General features: G+C 38.7%; 1 protein-coding gene across 1 annotated transcript in view; it reads right to left on the reverse strand.

Annotated features, from left to right (window-relative positions):
• LOC147260366 (uncharacterized) overlaps positions 1-19397 on the reverse strand; it is a 187672-nt gene that overhangs the window by 17713 nt on the left and 150562 nt on the right. The window contains exons 25-45 of the mRNA XM_086206927.1: positions 18767-18907; positions 17411-17643; positions 16618-16703; positions 16461-16496; positions 15891-15932; positions 14608-14734; positions 14221-14317; positions 12733-12876; positions 10915-10992; positions 10516-10593; positions 10245-10265; positions 9883-9921; positions 7581-7613; positions 7458-7472; positions 7328-7357; positions 4070-4096; positions 2816-2830; positions 2657-2677; positions 2364-2384; positions 1934-1954; positions 321-347 (exon numbers count right to left, since the gene is read on the reverse strand). Of these exons, the coding sequence (XP_086063053.1) occupies positions 321-347; positions 1934-1954; positions 2364-2384; positions 2657-2677; positions 2816-2830; positions 4070-4096; positions 7328-7357; positions 7458-7472; positions 7581-7613; positions 9883-9921; positions 10245-10265; positions 10516-10593; positions 10915-10992; positions 12733-12876; positions 14221-14317; positions 14608-14734; positions 15891-15932; positions 16461-16496; positions 16618-16703; positions 17411-17643; positions 18767-18907 (1332 nt within the window). The remainder of the gene's footprint in view (positions 1-320; positions 348-1933; positions 1955-2363; positions 2385-2656; positions 2678-2815; positions 2831-4069; positions 4097-7327; positions 7358-7457; positions 7473-7580; positions 7614-9882; positions 9922-10244; positions 10266-10515; positions 10594-10914; positions 10993-12732; positions 12877-14220; positions 14318-14607; positions 14735-15890; positions 15933-16460; positions 16497-16617; positions 16704-17410; positions 17644-18766; positions 18908-19397) is intronic.

Consider the following 19397-nt stretch of genomic DNA (forward strand, 5'->3'; position numbering starts at 1 on the left):
CTGTTTAGTTGCACAATTATTCGTTGACTTTAAATGATATTATGCCGCACATCTGATTCCCTTTCAAGAAAAATAACAGACTGTATTAATAAACTTAAATATCATATTTTAAATTAAGAGCATCTCTACAAAACCCTCAGGTGTTTTCTGAAAATTCTTACTTCATTTGGTGTATTTTTTAAAGACTTCATGAGGGAAATGAAAAGCACACAAACCATCTAGCATATATTTTCTCCTCCTCTCTAGATGAGGAATATCCTCTACAGGTAATACATGTTTGTATGACTCTCTTCTTAGTTCTCTCCACCACACAACTATACCTTCTTTGCGGCAGCTGAAGCCTCAGTCTTCATGGAAAGAGACAGAAAAAACAACAACAAGGAGACAGAAAAGTGAAAAGAAAAAGTCAATGTTGAACAGTAATTAAAACAATAATGGAAACAAGGACTACACACAAACAGGGTTGCTCAGGATGAAGCAAAGGGTTCGCTTTAGGCATTTTTTTCCCCCTATATTGTATGGTGGACAGCAACAGTGAGAGGGTGGTTTTAATATCAGCTTTTTGTTTACTGTTGTCCCTTTATTTGGTTGCGTCAGGATACTGACGTCACCTGAAGAAATCCTGCACACTGTCTCACCAAAATAAATGATATGCAACACCCTAGCATTTACAGTAACCGACACAATGGATGGTGAGATTGTGAGGAATATTCTCTTACATCACGACAGGCTGGAGCCTTTCTGGGTTTGTCATGTGTGTATTATAATTTCTCAATATAATGTATGGCTGTGATATAAGTATAAAGTTGCTGGAAGAATTGCCCAGGTTGATGGAAGAATCATAACATTGGAACGTTCTCCAAGAACATGATGAATAGGATTGCAAACAGTTGCAAATTTCAATGGAAATTCCTAGTAATGTAATGGAATTAAGGATATAGGGATTAAGGATCTATGGGAGCAATGAGAAGGCATTATATAGGTATTAAACTGAATTAACAAGAATAAATTGGACATGCTTTACAACTAAATTCCACTGTTAGAGGGAAATTTAACATTCCATTTTATACAACATTCATGTTATTCATTGGTCAAAGATAGAAACCACGACAATTCTATCACTAAAAAGATGGAGTAAAAAAATGACTTTTATTTTTTAATATTTACATTCATGTTTCGTATTCATGAGAATACAAATTATTTATATCTGTCAGCATATGATGAAGTGAATATTCAATGTAAATGACCCCCAAATTTCCTGCTACATTTCTATCTTTGAATTAATGAGATCAAAGCAGAAGAATCAGCAGCCATAATGTGCATCCAAATCTATCAGACCTCGAAGTATCACCACCACCCCAGCCTGTCCCACGACGTGGACTTCCTACACTTTTAACAACAGTAACCACCTCTGATCATTTTAAGTTATCAAACCAGGGAATTTCTGTGCCATCCACAAAAAGGATCCTAATTAATTTCATTTGGCATTCATTCCTTTGTGCCACCAGGTGGTTGGAAAACAATGTGTGTCCCCAACATGCAGTGTTAGGAGATTGTGGTCACTTCATGCATTTTCTTTGGGATAACTTTATTTTGTAAGTGCCGAGAATCAAATTAATGTTCCCCTCACATATTTCCAAGTGTGTGAAAATGAACTGTATTATAAATTGAATCAAAATCAGTTGGTTGAATAAGATAAATATAAAAAGTACATTGGAAATGATATAATCAAAAAATACATTTTCATAAAATCTCATGGGTATGCTGTCATTATTGGCTTCCACACCAGGATGTTAATTCACATGGATCCAGAGAAAAGTAAAAGCACTGAGGTTCACTAAATTGTTTCCTGAAGTGGCAAATGTTAATGAAAGGATAATGTAAGATGCAAAAAATGGTTGACAAGGGCAGGAATAAAAAGAATATGACCAACCTTGTTCACTTCCTCTTTAGACTAATGAAAAAAATAAATGAAACAAAAGATGTCAAAATTTCATACATTTCTCCGAATGAATATGTGAGCATTTTCATGGAGGAATATTTTTCTTATGACAGCAAAACACTCCCAAACCCTCTACATGTAACTACTGACAACAAGGTATTTAGATGATCGTGACCAATTGTACTGCCATTTCTAGAAAGTGACATTGCTGTTGAATTGCATGTATTTGATGTTTTGCACACCAAAAAAAACAACAACCCACAAACCATGTTTTGGCAACCCACACCAAAACAATCTTGAGGATACATAAAACTTAAGTTCTAAAATGTAAGTGGCTGTCCCAACAGAGATTATTTCAAGGTTTCTAAATTTCTACTTGTTCCCTACACAAAAAATGATTTGTGGTGTTTCAACCACCCACCTGTTTGCTTTTGGTGTCCTCCTTGGAGAGAAGAAAATGAAAAGTTTGAAAAGCCGAGTGGGAGGATTGGGAAGGGCAGCAGTTAAGGTAACCAAATTTGGTTGAGGGACTCCATGGCAATGATAACCTCCAGGTTGACATACAAAAATAACTCATACCCTGAAGCACTCTCCTGTATATCGTGTTACGTTTGCATTTATAGCTTATAACAATATATTATTCTTTATAAATACATGAGTCATTTCCCCAAAAGCTCCAGCTACACACACACACACACACACACACACACACACCTTTTCTTTCTTGGAATCAGACTGCAAAGATATGAAAGAAGGAAAAAAAGAGATGGATGAGATACATGTTAAACATTAACATTAACAACACTGATAAATAATTGAAAACAATTTTTTTAAATTAAAAACGTAATCAAAAAAACTGTTCTGTTGGCTCACCTTTTCCTTGTCAATCTTCAAGAAAAAGAAATGACAAAAAAATGAGAGAGCAAAAAAAAAGAAACAAGTTAAAGTTGCACTAAGCATTGTTGCCTTTTGTCACTTCCGCTGACGTTTGTTATAAATACCAAACAAAAACAGAGCAAGCTCGCCCTCCCCCGTGTTTCTGTAAATGTCATGAATGTGCACTGACATGGAAAGCAGACCTGTGCTGCGCTAACGTCGCTAAGATGAGTGAGAAAACTCCAACCGTTTAGTGAGTAAATTGATATTCTGTCTTGTGTTATAAATTATTTTGTTAGGTTATGAGTTACCACTGATTTACTGAAAATTATTTTATGAGCTTATGCGAAAGAGATACTTCTTCTAGAATTTGTCCTTCCAGGAATCAGTGCGAGTGCTGGCTAGGACCTATAGAGTAAGCTAGGAATAACAAACTTTTACGCTGAAAAAATGACTTCCATGTGTTATAGCTACAAGTCCACTCAATCGACTCTGCTTATTCCCCAATGTATGCATGTGCACTAACCCCCTCATCCCCAACCATCTTATTGGTGATTGGCTGGAACGTGGCTACATTCTATGCACTCAGTGTTTCCTCCAGAGACCGGACTTTTTCATAGTGTATTCAGGGAGCAGGCAGCTAACGGATCAAGAGGAGATGCCTACCATTTGAGACAAAAATGAAATCTCACTGAAACCTGGCATGAAGGCTTAGTGCACCTTTAATGGTAAGGGGGAAAAATGGAAACACTGAAAGACACATGCACGCATACACAGACAGAGTCATATATCTTCCAAATAAAAATAAGGACACTGATAATGATCTCAGTGCTCTTAGATGACAGCCAAGAGGAGAGGAATGACTTGATGTAATAATTATGACCACAGCAATGACAAATATCAGATGACATCAATAGTGAGAAAGTTAGGTATAATGGTCTGATTCCAGATCAGCCATATTAGTGAACATGAGCTGCTGTATTAATGTGACCGACATTGAATTACAGGCCTCCATTTGAGGCAAGTCCAAACTTGCATAGCTGCGCAAAATCATACAGGCTACTTTTCTACAATGAGAGTGCAAATAGGGATCTGAAGCTGAATATTTGGTCAAAGTTGTACTTAAGTGTGCGACAACAGAATTTAAAAGCAGACAGAAAAGACTAGTTCACATGAACAACAAAAGGTCCCAGTTAAAGGTTATACTTTGAGGATTTTAAAAACTATTAACTATTGATTTGACCAACCAACCTTTTTCTCCATGTCTTTGTTGTCAACCTTGAGGTGGAAAATATGAGCCAGGACAAAACAAATTGGGGCCAGAGCGTAATGGCAGGGTAGAAAAGCAAAACAGCAATGTGAGGAGAAGACAAACTGAAATCGTTAAGCAAACTGAAAAAGAATTTTTTTGAAATCAACATTATTATATTATTTTGTGTGATTATGTCATTCACTCTCTTCATTGATTGTCAACCAAACTGTAGTTCTATGATGCTTGACACTAATATATATATATATATATATATATATATATATATATATATATATATACATATATATATATATATGTGTGTGTGTGTATAATTAGTGCTGTCAGGCAATTAAAATTTTTAATCTAATTAATTACAGGATTTGTAATTAATTAATCTAATCAATTGCATTTTAATCTCATATCTGCTGAAGGTCCCCAAATAAAGAATTCAAATTGTAGGAAAAACAAAATTGTAGTGCATGACTAATCAAATGAATACACTAAGAAGAGAAGATTTGAAATCTACATTTTTATTGGTGATAGAATAAAACCTAAGTCAGGGCATCTTGAGTCTCAATTAGGCCCTTTGACTAGTGACTTATGTGTGAAGTGACATGCCACTGCCAAGCACAGGTTCTTCAATGGGCCAAGTTTAAAATGCTTGTGTCTGGGTAAAATTCGCATTGAATTGCCACTCAAGTGTGCTATAAATAACCCCTTAAGGATCACTGCCTTTTTCAGTGATTTTGTTAAAACGCCATGCCAACATTCAAAGCAGCACAGCTGCCACATAGTTCAAGACTTGTAACATTCTCAGGTGTCTTGCAGAATTGTCTATTTGATTCTGTGAGATACTGACAAGGCGATACAGTGGTTCGGATAAAAGTTTTTTAGTTCCGCCCAATCTGTCTGAATGTTGACTAGGAAAAACTAGGTCCATGACCTACTAGGGGTGAACAGGCATCACTAGTCCACAGACACAGGTCCTGACTTCATGCAGTCCAAATCTGAAGTAAATGTCAAAAAATGACCTGTATACAGTGTTTGGCACCCATAAAGTCCTATGTGTTGTCCTTGGGTCCAATTTAGAGACTCCAACAGGACATCTGGATACCCAAACACAATACCATCAGATCCCTTTGCTTAACAAACACAATATGGGTCTGGCTGGAGCACGCAGGTAGCTCATAGTGCAACAACATCAAAAACTATAAAACTGTAAAAGTTTTCATAAATTTTCTGAATTGAAATTGAATATGACTGACAACAATAACTGTGAGGCTTTTTTGAGGCTATTTCAGCCTCTCTATCCCACTCATACACTCAGACTTACGGTAGATAAACGTGTCCCTCCCCCCTCTCACGCAGCTTATTCACCCGTTCCTCATGAAAATCATCAATCAATCAATGCTGACTGGCCGGAATAAGTAAAGATAAGCATAAGCAAACAATAGCATGCCTATTATTCATTGTTTGTACATGAACGCGCATCTAGAGCATCTGGATCAGTTACTCATAGCTCCATGTCTGGGTCCACTTGTGCAAAATATTGCTTGATGTCTTTACGGCCGACCACAGGCTCCTCGTTCGAGTGTCCAAGGTGGACGACTGAAGCACCATTTCAGCCTCTTCCTCTGCCAAAAATCACTTACTGGCTATGTTTTCCCTCACTCTCTCACGTTCACCGGCATCAACTACTACAGCGCTGCTTTACGTAGTCAAGCTAACTTTACGCACGGCGAGAACGCAAATGCCTTGTTGTGGCGCACCAAACTTGATACAAAGTACCGTTTTTTTCATTATTTTATCGGCTAAAAGAATATTTAGTTCTCATCGAGAAAAAATCTCATAGGCAGGAGTAAGAGTCAATCGAATGACTCATGGTCCGTTCTGTAAACTGGGGCCTGGTTGGGGTTTCAGCGCTGTGGCTCAACAATCCAGGCACTGATTGGCTTGTGATATATATACTGTATATATATTTATGTGTGTGTGTGTGTGTGTGTGTGAAAAAGGCAACCTGCGTCGTCCAGGTTTCACACAACCTTCCTGTCACATCCTGATTTTGTCATTGTGCCGCCTGTCAGGCTTCGCCTGTAGCTTCTTCAGCTCCCTTCCAGACTAGCTAAAAACTCCATCCTCCTTCGCTGCATTAGCGCTCGGACATTTTCCAATCTGCCCCGAGTTTGTTTGCTTTACAAAAGAGACAACATTGCAATGCAGGTAATGACAACGCTAACGTTCGACTCGGCGACATCCATGTCGTTTGTTTACCTCTCAGTGTTCCGGCGCATGGTTATGTGAAATGATGACGTTGTCAGCGCAATGACGTACAAGAGAGAAAAACACAGGCAGGTCTTTTAAGTCCTGAATGTGCCCTAATACCCAGCAACGCGGTTCCACGCGGTTGACACGGGTTTTCCAGTGTGAAAAGGGTATTAGTCAGCCACAGCCCTGCTCCTCATGTTTGTTGCCTAGGCAGCTCCTTCCTCCTCTTGTGTTCTCCCATCTCTTTCTTTGAGCTTTCCTTGAGTGTGTATGAGGTGTATGAGTGTTAATGAGGCATGGTCTGGCTTTACAATGTCGCATTATTATTTTTAAACACCAGACAGTATTTATGTCATAGACCAAGAAGAGGCTGGTGTTTTGTCAATGGTGTTATGTGTGAGGGCTATCAATCCAATAAGCAGATGTGTGGCATGGCAATGTGGCTCTATTGATGCCCAACAATGTGGAAACATTAGCCAGACCCCCTTCACCCTTGATGTTTTCGGTGGATGCCTGCTGCCCCCTAACATAAACATAAGACGTGCACATGCGCCTTCACCTCTTGCACATGGATGACTGTTATTCCAGTTGAGAAGTGTTCTCTTCTCCTGAGTTGAAATGTGTGTGCCTCTTAAATAGCAACACAACAAATCCTGGTGCAACTTGGGCTTTTAAAGGTTATGACACAAGGAACTCTGATTGGTTTGATGTCACTCCTGTGAACAATTATTCATCTAATGACTGCCTCTTTCCACCCTTGTTTGCACTCTTTGATAAAACAATGACAAATCAATGAAGCTCAATCCTCCAAAATGCAAAGACAAATAGGATAACATGCTCAAAAGTGATATACTTACCATTTTTAGCCAGAATATAATGTTGTGTTTAATATGACATCAAATTTCAAAGATTACAAGAAAGTTACACAAAAACTATGTTTCTAAACAAAAGATTTCTGCCTTGACGCTTCTTTTGGCTGGATTCCTTCTTACCTCAGATCCCTCAGAGTCTGAGCAGCCAGACTGATGGACAAAAAAGTAAGAAAATAAGGTGAAATGAGGGAGGAAAAAAAATAACTCACGAGGAAATCATATGGAGTGTAAATGAGCTAGAAATTCTCACCTTAGACTCCTCTGACTGCAGCCAAAAGATTAACACCCAACCCCCCAAACAAAAATGGATATTTTATAAAATAATTATGAGGGGAAATTAGCCAAAGTTAATTTTGCTGTCTATTCTACCCACCATGTCGTCCTCTCCTTCATTTTCAGTGATCGCCTGATGGAGATGGTACAGAAATAAATAAATGAATAAATAAATAAATGTGGGACAAAGAAAATTTGTTTTTATATAAAAATTATAGTATATACATGGGAGATATTTTTATAAGGAGTACTGTTCTGCTGAAGTCTTGCAATATCAGAACAATTTTTTGACAATGTTACGAATACAAAAGTGAAAGGTAGCAAATAATGCATTCAACACATACGTGAACTGTAATTTTTGTGCTGCAGGGAGGTACTAGATGTATGCAACACACACACACACACACACACACACACACACACACACACACACACACACACACACACACACACAGGCACTTGCTACTCAAGTCTTTCAATCCATGTCTGTAGAAGTATTTTTTCATTGATCATCTTCTTATGATGCAAAGCAAACCTTAATACAACCAAAACATGAGAGTGCTGAACCTTTGCACCATTATACTATTTTGACATCAACTGAATCAAATCCCAGCAGCAGCTATGGATTTGGAATTGAATGGTGAAACATCAAACATGGCCATATATTTGGATACATAGTGTACATGAAACTTTTCTTAAAGTATTTTGTCTCAATTGTGTAAATAAAGCATGTTTGGGAGCATAATGCTTTCAGTTAAAAAAAAAACTAATTTGTGCAGATAACTGTTGTTATTAATTTTGTATTAATCTACATTGGGATTTTTTTTTACGGGGTCACCCCCGTCTGGCTTTTATGCTCGTACTGTAAAGATCAATGGCTGGCTGAAAGTGACCACTAAAATTCATCAGGTTTTTTTGAGAAACAATTCTGGTTGATTTTCTTTAAACATGCCGTGAACAATGTTAACAAAAAGAGTTGTCCAACTCTGTTTTACATTCTTTTATGCAGTAGAAAAAGAAGAAAAGAGAAAAAAAGAAAATATGAGACCAAAAATGAAATATGAAGAAAATATGAGCTGTCAACAGTTTTAGCCAAAATATGTAAAGTAGTACTGCAATAGTATCAGTTGAGTTGAAAACAGATTTATCAATCAATGATCAGTCTGGAAACACACAAACTGATAAATAATAACCAACATTTCTGACATAATAGAAATAAAATAACTGGTCATAGTACCAGATTATAGACATTATAAAGGCACACTGCACATCGGACAAAAAGCGAACAGGAATCCTGTCCAATTCTTCAGAGGTGGCTTATTTACACCAGCAAAAATAAAGATTTAACGCTGGATTCATGTGACTTTGGACTGATAAGATAAATAAGTTTACCACAGCACATATTCACATGAACAGAAATAATTGTGTCGCACAAGTTGTCATATAGAATGCAGAAAACTGTTTTTAGTAGTACACGTATTGAATATCATTTTGTAATCACGTATAATGGATATTGTGCAGGAATTATTGTTAACTGCTGTCCGTGAAGGGCACCACGGTGGTGCAGTGGTCAGCACTGTCACCTCACAGCAAGAAGGTTCCGGGTTCAAGCCCCAGCTTGAGCACAGGATCTTTCTGTGTGAGTCTCCATGTTCTCCCTGTTCCTGTGTGGGTTCTCTCTGGTACTCCAGCTTCCTCCCACAGTCCAAAGACATCAAGAGGGGACGAGGCTGATTGATACTCTAAATTGACTGTAGGTGTGACTGTGAGTGTGAATGGTTGTCTGTCTCTATGTGTTGGTCCTGTGATGGACTGGTGACCTGTCCAGGGTGAACCCCACCTCTCGCCCGTAGGCAGCTGGGATAGGCTCCAGCCCCCACAACACTTAACAGGATAAGCAGTAGAAATGGATGGGTGCTGTCGGTGTAGTGTAAGCTAGCTTTGCTCCTAGGTTAACCCCCATCCTTTTCCTTTGTTTTTCATTCTCAAAAATTTAGAAAAAGTGGTTAATGTGTTGTTTGAATGTTCTGAGCATTAATTTTCAAATCATCTTCTTGTAGCATCTATGCTGTTCTGAAATTACAACTTAAATTTTGATTTTTGACTTTCCAACAACAAGTAAGTACAGCTGAAACAAAACATCACAGATGTACTTAATATTGTTATTAATGGAGCTGAGCAAGCATGCAAAATGGGGCACACATGGGAAGCAGCCATGGTTAATGTCACTACCGTCTGTCCCAGGTCTGGCAGGTTTGGCACGTCTACAGAGAGTTGCAAGAGTTGGATTTCTCCCGTAATAGCAGATCAAAGCTGACCGTTGGCTAAACGTTTAATACCACTGAAAGGTCAAGTTATCCAAACTGAATGTTAAGGTGTAAGGTATTGACCGGTTCACCCACCTCCTCATCAAACTCCTCAGGCTCCTCCTCATTCTCAAGCTTTCAGGAAGCAGCAGCAACGTCAGAACAAAGTGACTTTAGCACAAATGACATCAGGTGGAGAGGAGTAGGTGTATTTATAGGAGTTTACTCTGCAATGACTGGGACTCGAGGAAAAACGAGGAGCTCTTGTCTAATTCAGGATTTGGCTAAATCTAAACTCATACATTATTCGGTAAAAAGAAGTGTCAAAGTCGGTGGGGTGTCACAGTTGGTGGGTTTTTTGCTTTAATAAAGTAGTTGTTTAATTTGGATGCTTGTGATAGAGGAGGGGTGAAGCAACAGGCAAGAGAGGAGAAGGGGATAAATAAACCTAAACCTACCCTCTCCTCTTCAGCGGTTAACTGTAGAGAAAGACACACACACTGAGTCTCACATGTGACTTCAAATAAAGTTAGACCTATGCCCATGCAGAATGTCACACTTTTCGCAAAGACAGCAGTTTTCAGTTGTTTATAGTGAAGAAAGCTTTTAGTTTTTATATAAAGTTTTCATATTCAACCTAAAAAACAGGGAGAGTGTGATGGTGAAATGTGCTGAGAAGAAAATCTGTCAGGCCTATTGCCAGATGAATCTATGATAGGTGTGACTTACCTGCTTTGCTCCCATTGACTCAAACATTTTTTCTAGCAGGACCCTCATTTGCTGGATGTTGTTCATTAGCACACAGGGCTGAAAAAAGGGCGATAACAGGCACAAGTTGGCAAACAAGAAAATGAGGGTGATCGAAAGAAAGTCAAGAAAGTCAAGTGAAGTAAGAAAAGCAGAGCAAGAAATTTAAAAACAGGCAACAGCAGTGGAATGAAAGAACCAAACAAGGCCAAGCAACAGAGATAGAAGAGTTACTGTGGACAGCAGCAACTAAAATATTAATCCAAGTCTTAGAGAGAGAAAGGGAGGGGAGGCACAAGCTTGCTTTCAAAGTGCTCCGCTTCCCTCCAAATCAGTGATGGCGTTTTGGTATCAGAGTGGCGGCACAGCAGCAGTACTCACTATCTTCTCCTTATCGCAGTAGGAGGGAAAGCTCTTTGCCAGCAGGGCCGAGTACTGAAGCAGCACTTTGGTGATCGTCTGAGAAAACAAGATGATTCACTCTTAGGACATGCTTGCTCTGTTGGAGCTGTAGACTACTTACTCTTATACATACATACATATATATATATATATATAGATATAGATATATAGATATAGATATATACATACACTGTATATATAAGCATAAAAAGACAAAGACAACTAATTTGAAAATTTTCATTGACTGCCTCATTAAAGTCCTCATCTCCAATTTCTATCAATCAAAACAATAACAAAAGAAATACGTTTATGACTCCTCTCTTGATATTGATTTTTTAAAGGATGATTAAAAGTTTCTTTGCTAGTAAAACTAGCTGAACAAACCAAAACTTTTTTTTGTACATATAATATGCATAAACCATGTGCAATGTTTCAGCAAATTTACAAGGACTGAAAATTTAAGTTTTTGTGAGCAGGGCCTTCGCCCCTCACTCACTCCCAACAGTGCCGCTATTCTAGTTCATTCCCTGGTCACTTCCCGTCTGGACTACTGTAACTCCCTCCTGTTTGGTCTCCTGCACAAACTCCTCCATAAACTCCAACTGGTCCACAACGCTGCCGCCCGCATAGTTACAAAAACCCCTGCCATCTGTCACATCACCCCTGTTCTACACAAACTCCACTGGCTCCCCATCAAATTCCGCATTGACTATAAAATCCTCCTCCACACCTTCAAGTCCATCCACAACCTCGCCCCTCCATACCTGTCTGATCTTCTCCACATCAATATCCCAACCCGGTCTCTTAGGTCTGCCTCTTCCCTCAGCCTAACCGTTCCTTCAGCCCGTCTCTCCACCATGGGGGCACGAGCCTTCAGCCGCTCGGCCCCCCACCTCTGGAACTCACTCCCCCCTGACCTCAGAAACTGTGAATCCATAGACTCTTTTAAATCACACCTCAAAACCCACCTCTTCAGACAGGCCTATGAATCTGTGTAGTTTGCTCTGCTCCAAAATGATTGTTGCTTTTTTCATTTTGCTTGTTTGCTTTGCACTGTTTTGCTGTGTTTTGCACTGTTTGCCATGTTTTTAACCTTGTACGGCAACCTTGAGTGTCCTGAAAGGCGCCTTAAATAAAATGTATTATTATTATTATTATTAAATTTGTTGAATATCCATACGGAGCAATTCACATATAGCTGAAGGGATAACAAAAGCCTATTGTTCCCAGAGTACGTTTGTGGAAAATTTGAAGAGATTCCCTCAAGGCGCTTAACACTCAACAATCAAAAACATAAAGGTCACAACGACCTTGATGTCCGATCACAAAAATCTTTTCAGTCAGTCCCTGAGTCCCAGTGTACATTTGTGGCAAATATCTATGAAGGTGTTTCTGAGATACTGTGCTAACAAGAATGGGAATGAGGAATCGTATGCACAACCCAAGAGCATAATGCCAGTTGGTATGGCTTAAAAAACATTTCTTTTGTACAAAAAAGATCAGGAATGATGCCATTGCCACACCCACAATGAATATATACAACATTGTGTATCTTTTCTTTACGGACATCTAAGCTTGGACATCTCTTGACTTGAATTATTAAGGTAGATGAAAGGCTTTAGCGCTGTTCTAATGAATGGGTCGCCAAAGGAAATATCAAAAAATACTTTATAATTTAATATGTATATGCTATCTGAATAAAAAAATAGATGAGCCTGTGCAGCAGCAAATATGCAGGAAACAAGAGGAAAACATAAAAAGAACACACAGTGATGTAATCAGGGTTTTATAAGTGACCTTGGCAAAGCGGCGGTTATAGTTGGCCACCACTGCGGGGTCTGGGCAGTCCAGCTTCCTAATAATCTCAAAGCTTTGGTTTAGTTGGGTAAAAATGTCCACCACGGAGCTGGAAAACAAAGCGTGCTCCGATGTCTGCTGGAACTATGGAGGCACAAGGAGACAAAACATAAAACTTTAATTTATTTTATTCTCTTTGAATATAACCTCACCCATCATTCCCTTCAATGATAAACATGCCCTTTTTTTTTCCTGTAATCAAATAATAAACTGTACCATTCTTATTTCTGCTGTTAATAACTGTGTTCTTGCATAACTATTTTACAGTCTAAAAACAGATTTCCAGGGACTTCCACCAATACAATCCATGTCATTCACTTCAAATAGCTGCTGGTTTCGCAAGGGAACATTGTAGCACTAATCATAAAACTCCACTTCAATGAATCAGATCACAAATGTAAATGGTGCCCAGGGGTGGGTGTGGTAGTTTAGAGGATCATGTTAAAAATTTCCCATGGGGCCAATCCTACTATTGTCTTTCATAAACCATCCATTTTATATACTGCTGATCTGTTAAGGGTTGCGGGGGGGGGGGGGGGGGACCTATCCCAGCTGACATTGGGTATTGGGTGAGAGGAGAGAAGGATACTTCGATATGGTCACCGGGGGAAGTGACTCTTCAGTTGCTATATGGCCACTCTACCTCTGAGCCATGCTGCCCCCTGTCTTTCATAATTTGCATCTTTCAACCTTCAGAATATGGATTCTTGGCTGGTCTTTGAGAAACAAGGGGAGCGAATGAGCACTTAACAGTTCCTCAATAAAAGCTTTCTCTAATGGGTTCCACGTAACCTCCCATAAGAAAAGCCATTAGGATTCTTGAGAGAGTAAAAATGATGTGTAGGGATAGTAAAATCACATCTAATCAATCAACTTCTAGGAAACTCAGAGGATGTCATCCCTGAAACTAAAATGCAGCTTCATTAACACAAGAGGATACAACACTTGTCTCGAGCCCTGGCTGTGTGGAGTCTCCATGTTCTCCCTGTGCCTGCGTAGATTCTCTCTAGGTACTCTGGGTTCAACCACAGTCCAAAGACATGCAAGGGGGGACGAGGCTGATTGATACTCTAAATTGACCACAGCTGTGGCTGTGAGTGTGAATGGTTGTCTGTCTCTATGTGTTGGCCCTGTGATGGACTGGTGACCCGTCCAGGGTGTACACCGTCTCTGCCTGAAGGCAGCTTGGATAGGCTCCAGCCCCCCTGTGATCCTTAACAGCATAAGCTAAGCAGTAGAAAATGGATGGATGGATTTGATTTGACAGATTTCTTGTTTTTACAAAAAATATAAAATGAGAACTAAATATTTGACAAAAGACACCAAACATTTCTGAGCTGTAAGAATTTTATGTTGAGCTGCTCTTCTTTGATGAAAGTGTTTCTCCAAGCTTAAGCCCCCCCCCCCAGCCTGTTATCTTTGACTCACCCCTTCTCTTTTGTCTCTCTCCAGTGCTCCGTGCATAAACTCCATTGACACCTCCTCATTTTCAGCCAGCCAAGCCAGCACAAACTGGAGGAACCACCTGGCAGAATGACACAAACACCAACTCTTTTATTTTTCTTTTAAGTTTCAATAAATAAACAAGAGGGTGTAAAGAAGAGTGTCTCATATTCAAGAGGGTCTTATTTTTAAGGGAAAAGAGCATACAAAGTATTCCATTTCAGTTTAACAGGGCAACAATGGACAAGTCTTTTCTTGGTTAATTGTTTAGCTTCTCAATTGTCAAAAATAGGGGAAAACTGCCAATGATAATTCCAAAAATCTGGAGGGGACATGGAAAGAGTGAGATTAATGAGTGGAAGTGTGTCTTACGCTGGGTAATCAGGCACCGTGTCCATGAAGCCCGGCAGGTCCTTTACATATTCATTATAAAGCCACTTGACTTTGAAGTGCAGGTTCATATAGTCAGCTGGTTTACACAGTTTATGCTTCTCGTGTTCTGTGAAACACACACAAAACACACACATAAGATTGTGTCTCAATTTATGTTCCTACACCAATGTGGTGAAGGATATAATAACCAATGAGCAGATCATTCTGAACAGCCCACAAACAGTCAGGTCATGTGATTGACATTCCTCTGTCATCACCTGATTCATAATCTACAATTACAGTCCAGTAATTTAAAAGGAAACACAGCCACTTGCTCATTGCCAACTGGAAATTCAGAGATTCTGTAATCCAAGTATAATCAAAATCTAATCAATTAGTTTTGTCTGTGTCACAAGTAATATACTAGAAACAGAAGAAGGGGTAACAAGTGATGTTGATGCATATATGTCAAAAGCCGAAATAACCTCTCAGAAAAAGTTCTTAAGATCCTTCAAAAAAATTGTATTGAAACCACAATATGATGAATTTGATATTGTAACAAAGTAAGAGGGTTAGGCCCACGAGAAATGTTTTGAGAGGGAAAAGTAGGTTATTTCAATTCAGACTTTTTTTAGGAGTTAAATCAGAATTCAGATTTAAACTCAGATTTTAAAATAATTTCTCTTTTTTTTAGACTTTCTTAGTTATATGTCATAATTCTGAGGAAGAAAATCTGAATTCTGAGCGAAAATTTGTACTGTATCATCACAATTCAAGAATTTTTTTCTTTTACAGATATATATATATCACACTATTGTAACACTTTACCTGTGAATCTATTTTTAGTTTACATGTAGGAGATTTCAAACAAATCAAAAAACGATTTTATTTACCCGTGCCCATTTAAAATTAAGTTGTCTTTGGACTAAATGTTTGGTAAAAATTCATGAAGGTAATCTGCTATGGGCATCAGCAGAATTTACTATGAAGATGCAAAATTTCACACCTTAACACACTTCAAGAGGCATCACCATCAGAGATAGTACGTGCCTGTTTTACCTTCCTCTTGTGATGTTCAGAATTAAATGTTCTATCACACACAGAGGGTGCTAGGGTTGAACAGTTAGTCAAGATAACCTTGCGCAATATAGCTAAAGAACAAATGTTTCAGAAATATCTTAGCCTGCAAATGGCATTCCACAGACACTGTATGGGACAATGCACACATAAGGAAACAAGCAAGTTATTCTTTGTTTATCATGTGTTACAAACACACATCTTACCAGCACAGAAGTGTACTCTGCGGATGCGGAATGTGATGGGAGCTGAGATGGTGACAGAATTGCAACACAACCAGTTCAGACAAAATAGAAGACGCTTGATGAAGCAATTACTGAGATAAGGATGGCTACAGAGATGGACATATAATGACAGAACACCCATAAATTATGCAGTCTAGAGGAAAAAATAGCCTTGAACTAAGTCTCCTGAAGGACTCCAGCCATCAATTTTATACAATGATGGGGGACTAGCCCATCTACAAAGATGCTAGTTGGACAGTCACTACAGCCACAACATGAAAACTAAAGCCAGAATATGGAGCAGCCAAGTGGGTTTCAAAACATGAGGCTTGCTCATTCTGCGACATCCACAACAAAAGTGCCTTTGATTAAATTCATCAAATCTAAAAGCTCAGAAGAAAATACACTGTAAAAAAGACTGGCAGAACAGGAAGCTCTCAAAGCTATGTCCTTGTATGTTCGAGGACATTTTTATAGCCTTTCCTTAGGTCTATAAAAGTGTTTGGATGACAGCATTGTACTATCACCTACAATATACATCTATAACATCACCATTATTCCGGCGGTAGTGGTCAGTTTTATCCAAAACTGTAGAGAAAGTGGCAAGGAGGTGAAATGAGAGGATGGAAAAAAGGTAGATTGTCTGGATTGTTGCTGCTCATCATTCTCTCACCCACACAAATGTACAGACCCACACACACAGTCTTACCCTCCAGGGCGTATTTCATGTCCTGAGCAAAAAGCATCCACATGACCTCTGCGCTGACTTTACCCACGTTTAGCTCCTGAGGAAACCTGAAAAGGGCGCACACAACAACAACACACTGTAATACACTGACAGATATTTGATAAGCAAAATGAGGCTATTCGAGTTTATATATATATATATATATATATATATATATATATATATATATATATATATATATATTCACCCTACTGAACTGTCTTGGTCATACCAGGTAGAACAACCACATTCTTCCTCTGTCAAATGTGGAACTGTCAATTGATCTTTTCACCCAACAAAAATGAGTCTCACCAGGAGGGACATAGTGTGTAGGACAATCACACTATTTCTCCTGGTCCCCCAGACAGGCGCCTCTGCTGACCAGAGGAGGTGCTAGTGCAGCAAACAGCACACGCATGCTCATCAGAGACTCAGGCTTCCAACTCGCAGATGATTGTGTCTATATGGACGTCCAATAAAGCCAGAGGCAACAAAGGGACCAAGACCTGTGACCCCAGTGTGGGTACACAATGCAACAGAAGCTGCACCACTTGGGCACCCCACCACTGACTATTTATTTATCTCCATCTCTGACTTACATATGGAGTAGAGGTGGGTCATTATTGAATATTCAAACACTTATATGATAAAAAATTAAATAGTTTACATAACTATTGTCTTAGAATATATAATTTCCGTTTGTTTCACCATTGCTTGGTAAGCTTGCATCACCATATCTAAACATCTAGACCTAATAAACCAAACAGAAACTGACTGGTTGATGATGGCTGTGTAGGCATTCTTGTCCTCTTCGATGATAGAGACGATGAGTGTGATGAGTTTGGGCCAGAAGTCTAAATTCTGAATAGTTGGGCCTGGCTCCTCAGGCTGACTCTCCTCTTTCTTCTCCTTCTCCTCTTCATCGTTCTTCTCCTCTTCCTCCTCCTCCTCGTCATCCTCATCTTCTCCTGTTTTTTCTGTCTTCATCTTTTTTTTCTCTGGCTCCAGCTGCAAGAAGCAAAAAGACAGAAAACTATATATTATAATTATCTATTATAAGTTAAAGAAAATAAAAAATGAATAGTTAGATGTAATATCAATATCACTAAAAATGAAACAAAAAGGAGCTTAAGTGCTCTGTGACTGCATAAGCAGAGCTGAATAACTTACTGGAATTATTCTTCAGGTTCACTGATGTCTGTTTTTAAATGTCTCCATTCATATTTATATGTCAGGGCTTTTCATCGATTAAGCATAAAAGAGTTTTCTCATCCACACTGCAAAGTACAGTTAATTCAATACCAATCAATTAGTTGGGATGCATTCAGACATCCTTTTTTTGATACAATAAAAACACTGAATCTTCTGGAAATAATTGTCCAGCTGATGAGACTTCATCTGCTGTTCCCATATTTTTGCTTACTTGTGGGATACATATTAGATCTGTAAATCAAATTAAATTAAATACTATGTTTTTGGACCTGCTCTACCCTAATAACCCTAATCCTATTAGGAAAATGTCACTTTTGTTGTGACTTGATGCATATAAATAATAAATGTACTTGACTTAATTTTACAAGGACCTCGATCATTGGAATCAGTCCAAAATTCTGCAATAATGCTAAAACTAGCAACAGTGACATGGCTGCTTGATGCATTTGTGAAATTAACGTAAAAAGTAAACAAAATGTTTGTTGTTGCATGCTGAGGGTTATTTGATTTAATGATAAATTCTATTTTCCTGATGCCTCTGCCTTCACTGCAAATTCACCAACAGACTGATCATGTTAAATGTCTGACTTAAAGTTGGATTATTTTGGTTTCAATAATGTAGCAGCTACAGAAAACCTAATTTACATGGAAGATTGTCTGAGAAAGATCACCTCAACATAGCCTAATTGATTTAATTATTGACATTAAATTCCATCTTTCTCAAAGAGTTATAATTTCATAATTAAATAGTTTTAATAACTTTTCCAGTCCAGGAAAAAATCCATGTTTATGCAGGTTTTTACAGAACAGTAGGGAAACATGAATCACTTGTGTAAGCAGCAACTGCAAGTAAGGATTGTTTATCTATTTATTGACATCTAATATTTATATTCATGTAAGGGTATGCTTAGTGACTGACAGGTTGGGCAGCAGACTGGAACTGCCGGTTGAAGAGCTCCTGACAGTTGTTGAAAATGTATTCATAGGTGGAGTTGAGACAGGCCTTGACACAGTCCCGCACCACATTGGCAGCCCTGGGTGGACTCTGGAGCTCCAAGACCTGGAGGATAAGAGACAGGGGACAATAGATTACCTAAAAAAAACCCACATAATCTAACATGAATGTTGAGAAGAGCCGTGTGTTCCAGCTTCAAGTCCCGGCTCGGGCACGGGATCTTTCTGTGTGAGTCTCCATGTTCTCCCTGTTCCTGTGTGGGTTCTCTCTGGTACTCCAGCTTCCTCCCACAGTCCAAAGACATCAAGAGGGGACGAGGCTGAATGATACTCTAAACCAGGGGTGGGCAATTATTTTTTCCATGGGGCCACATGAGAAACACAAAATATTGTAGAGGGCCGGGCCAAAAGGCTGAACTCAAATCTGCAAAAATGAATTGTATCTCTTTATTTAAAAAAAACAGTAAATAACATTGTTTTGACACGCTGGTATGAGTATGCTATATGTTATAATTAAGCAATGAAAAAGTGAGGTTGTCTTACAAAAAATCCTTTATTCAATCAAATTTCCCAAACCAATGGCAAAAAAAACATTG

Source organism: Aulostomus chinensis, chromosome 6, assembly GCF_037954235.1.
Source record: "Aulostomus chinensis isolate RoL2024-O1b breed Wild chromosome 6, RoL_Achi_v1.0, whole genome shotgun sequence".
Taxonomy (NCBI): domain Eukaryota; kingdom Metazoa; phylum Chordata; class Actinopteri; order Syngnathiformes; family Aulostomidae; genus Aulostomus; species Aulostomus chinensis.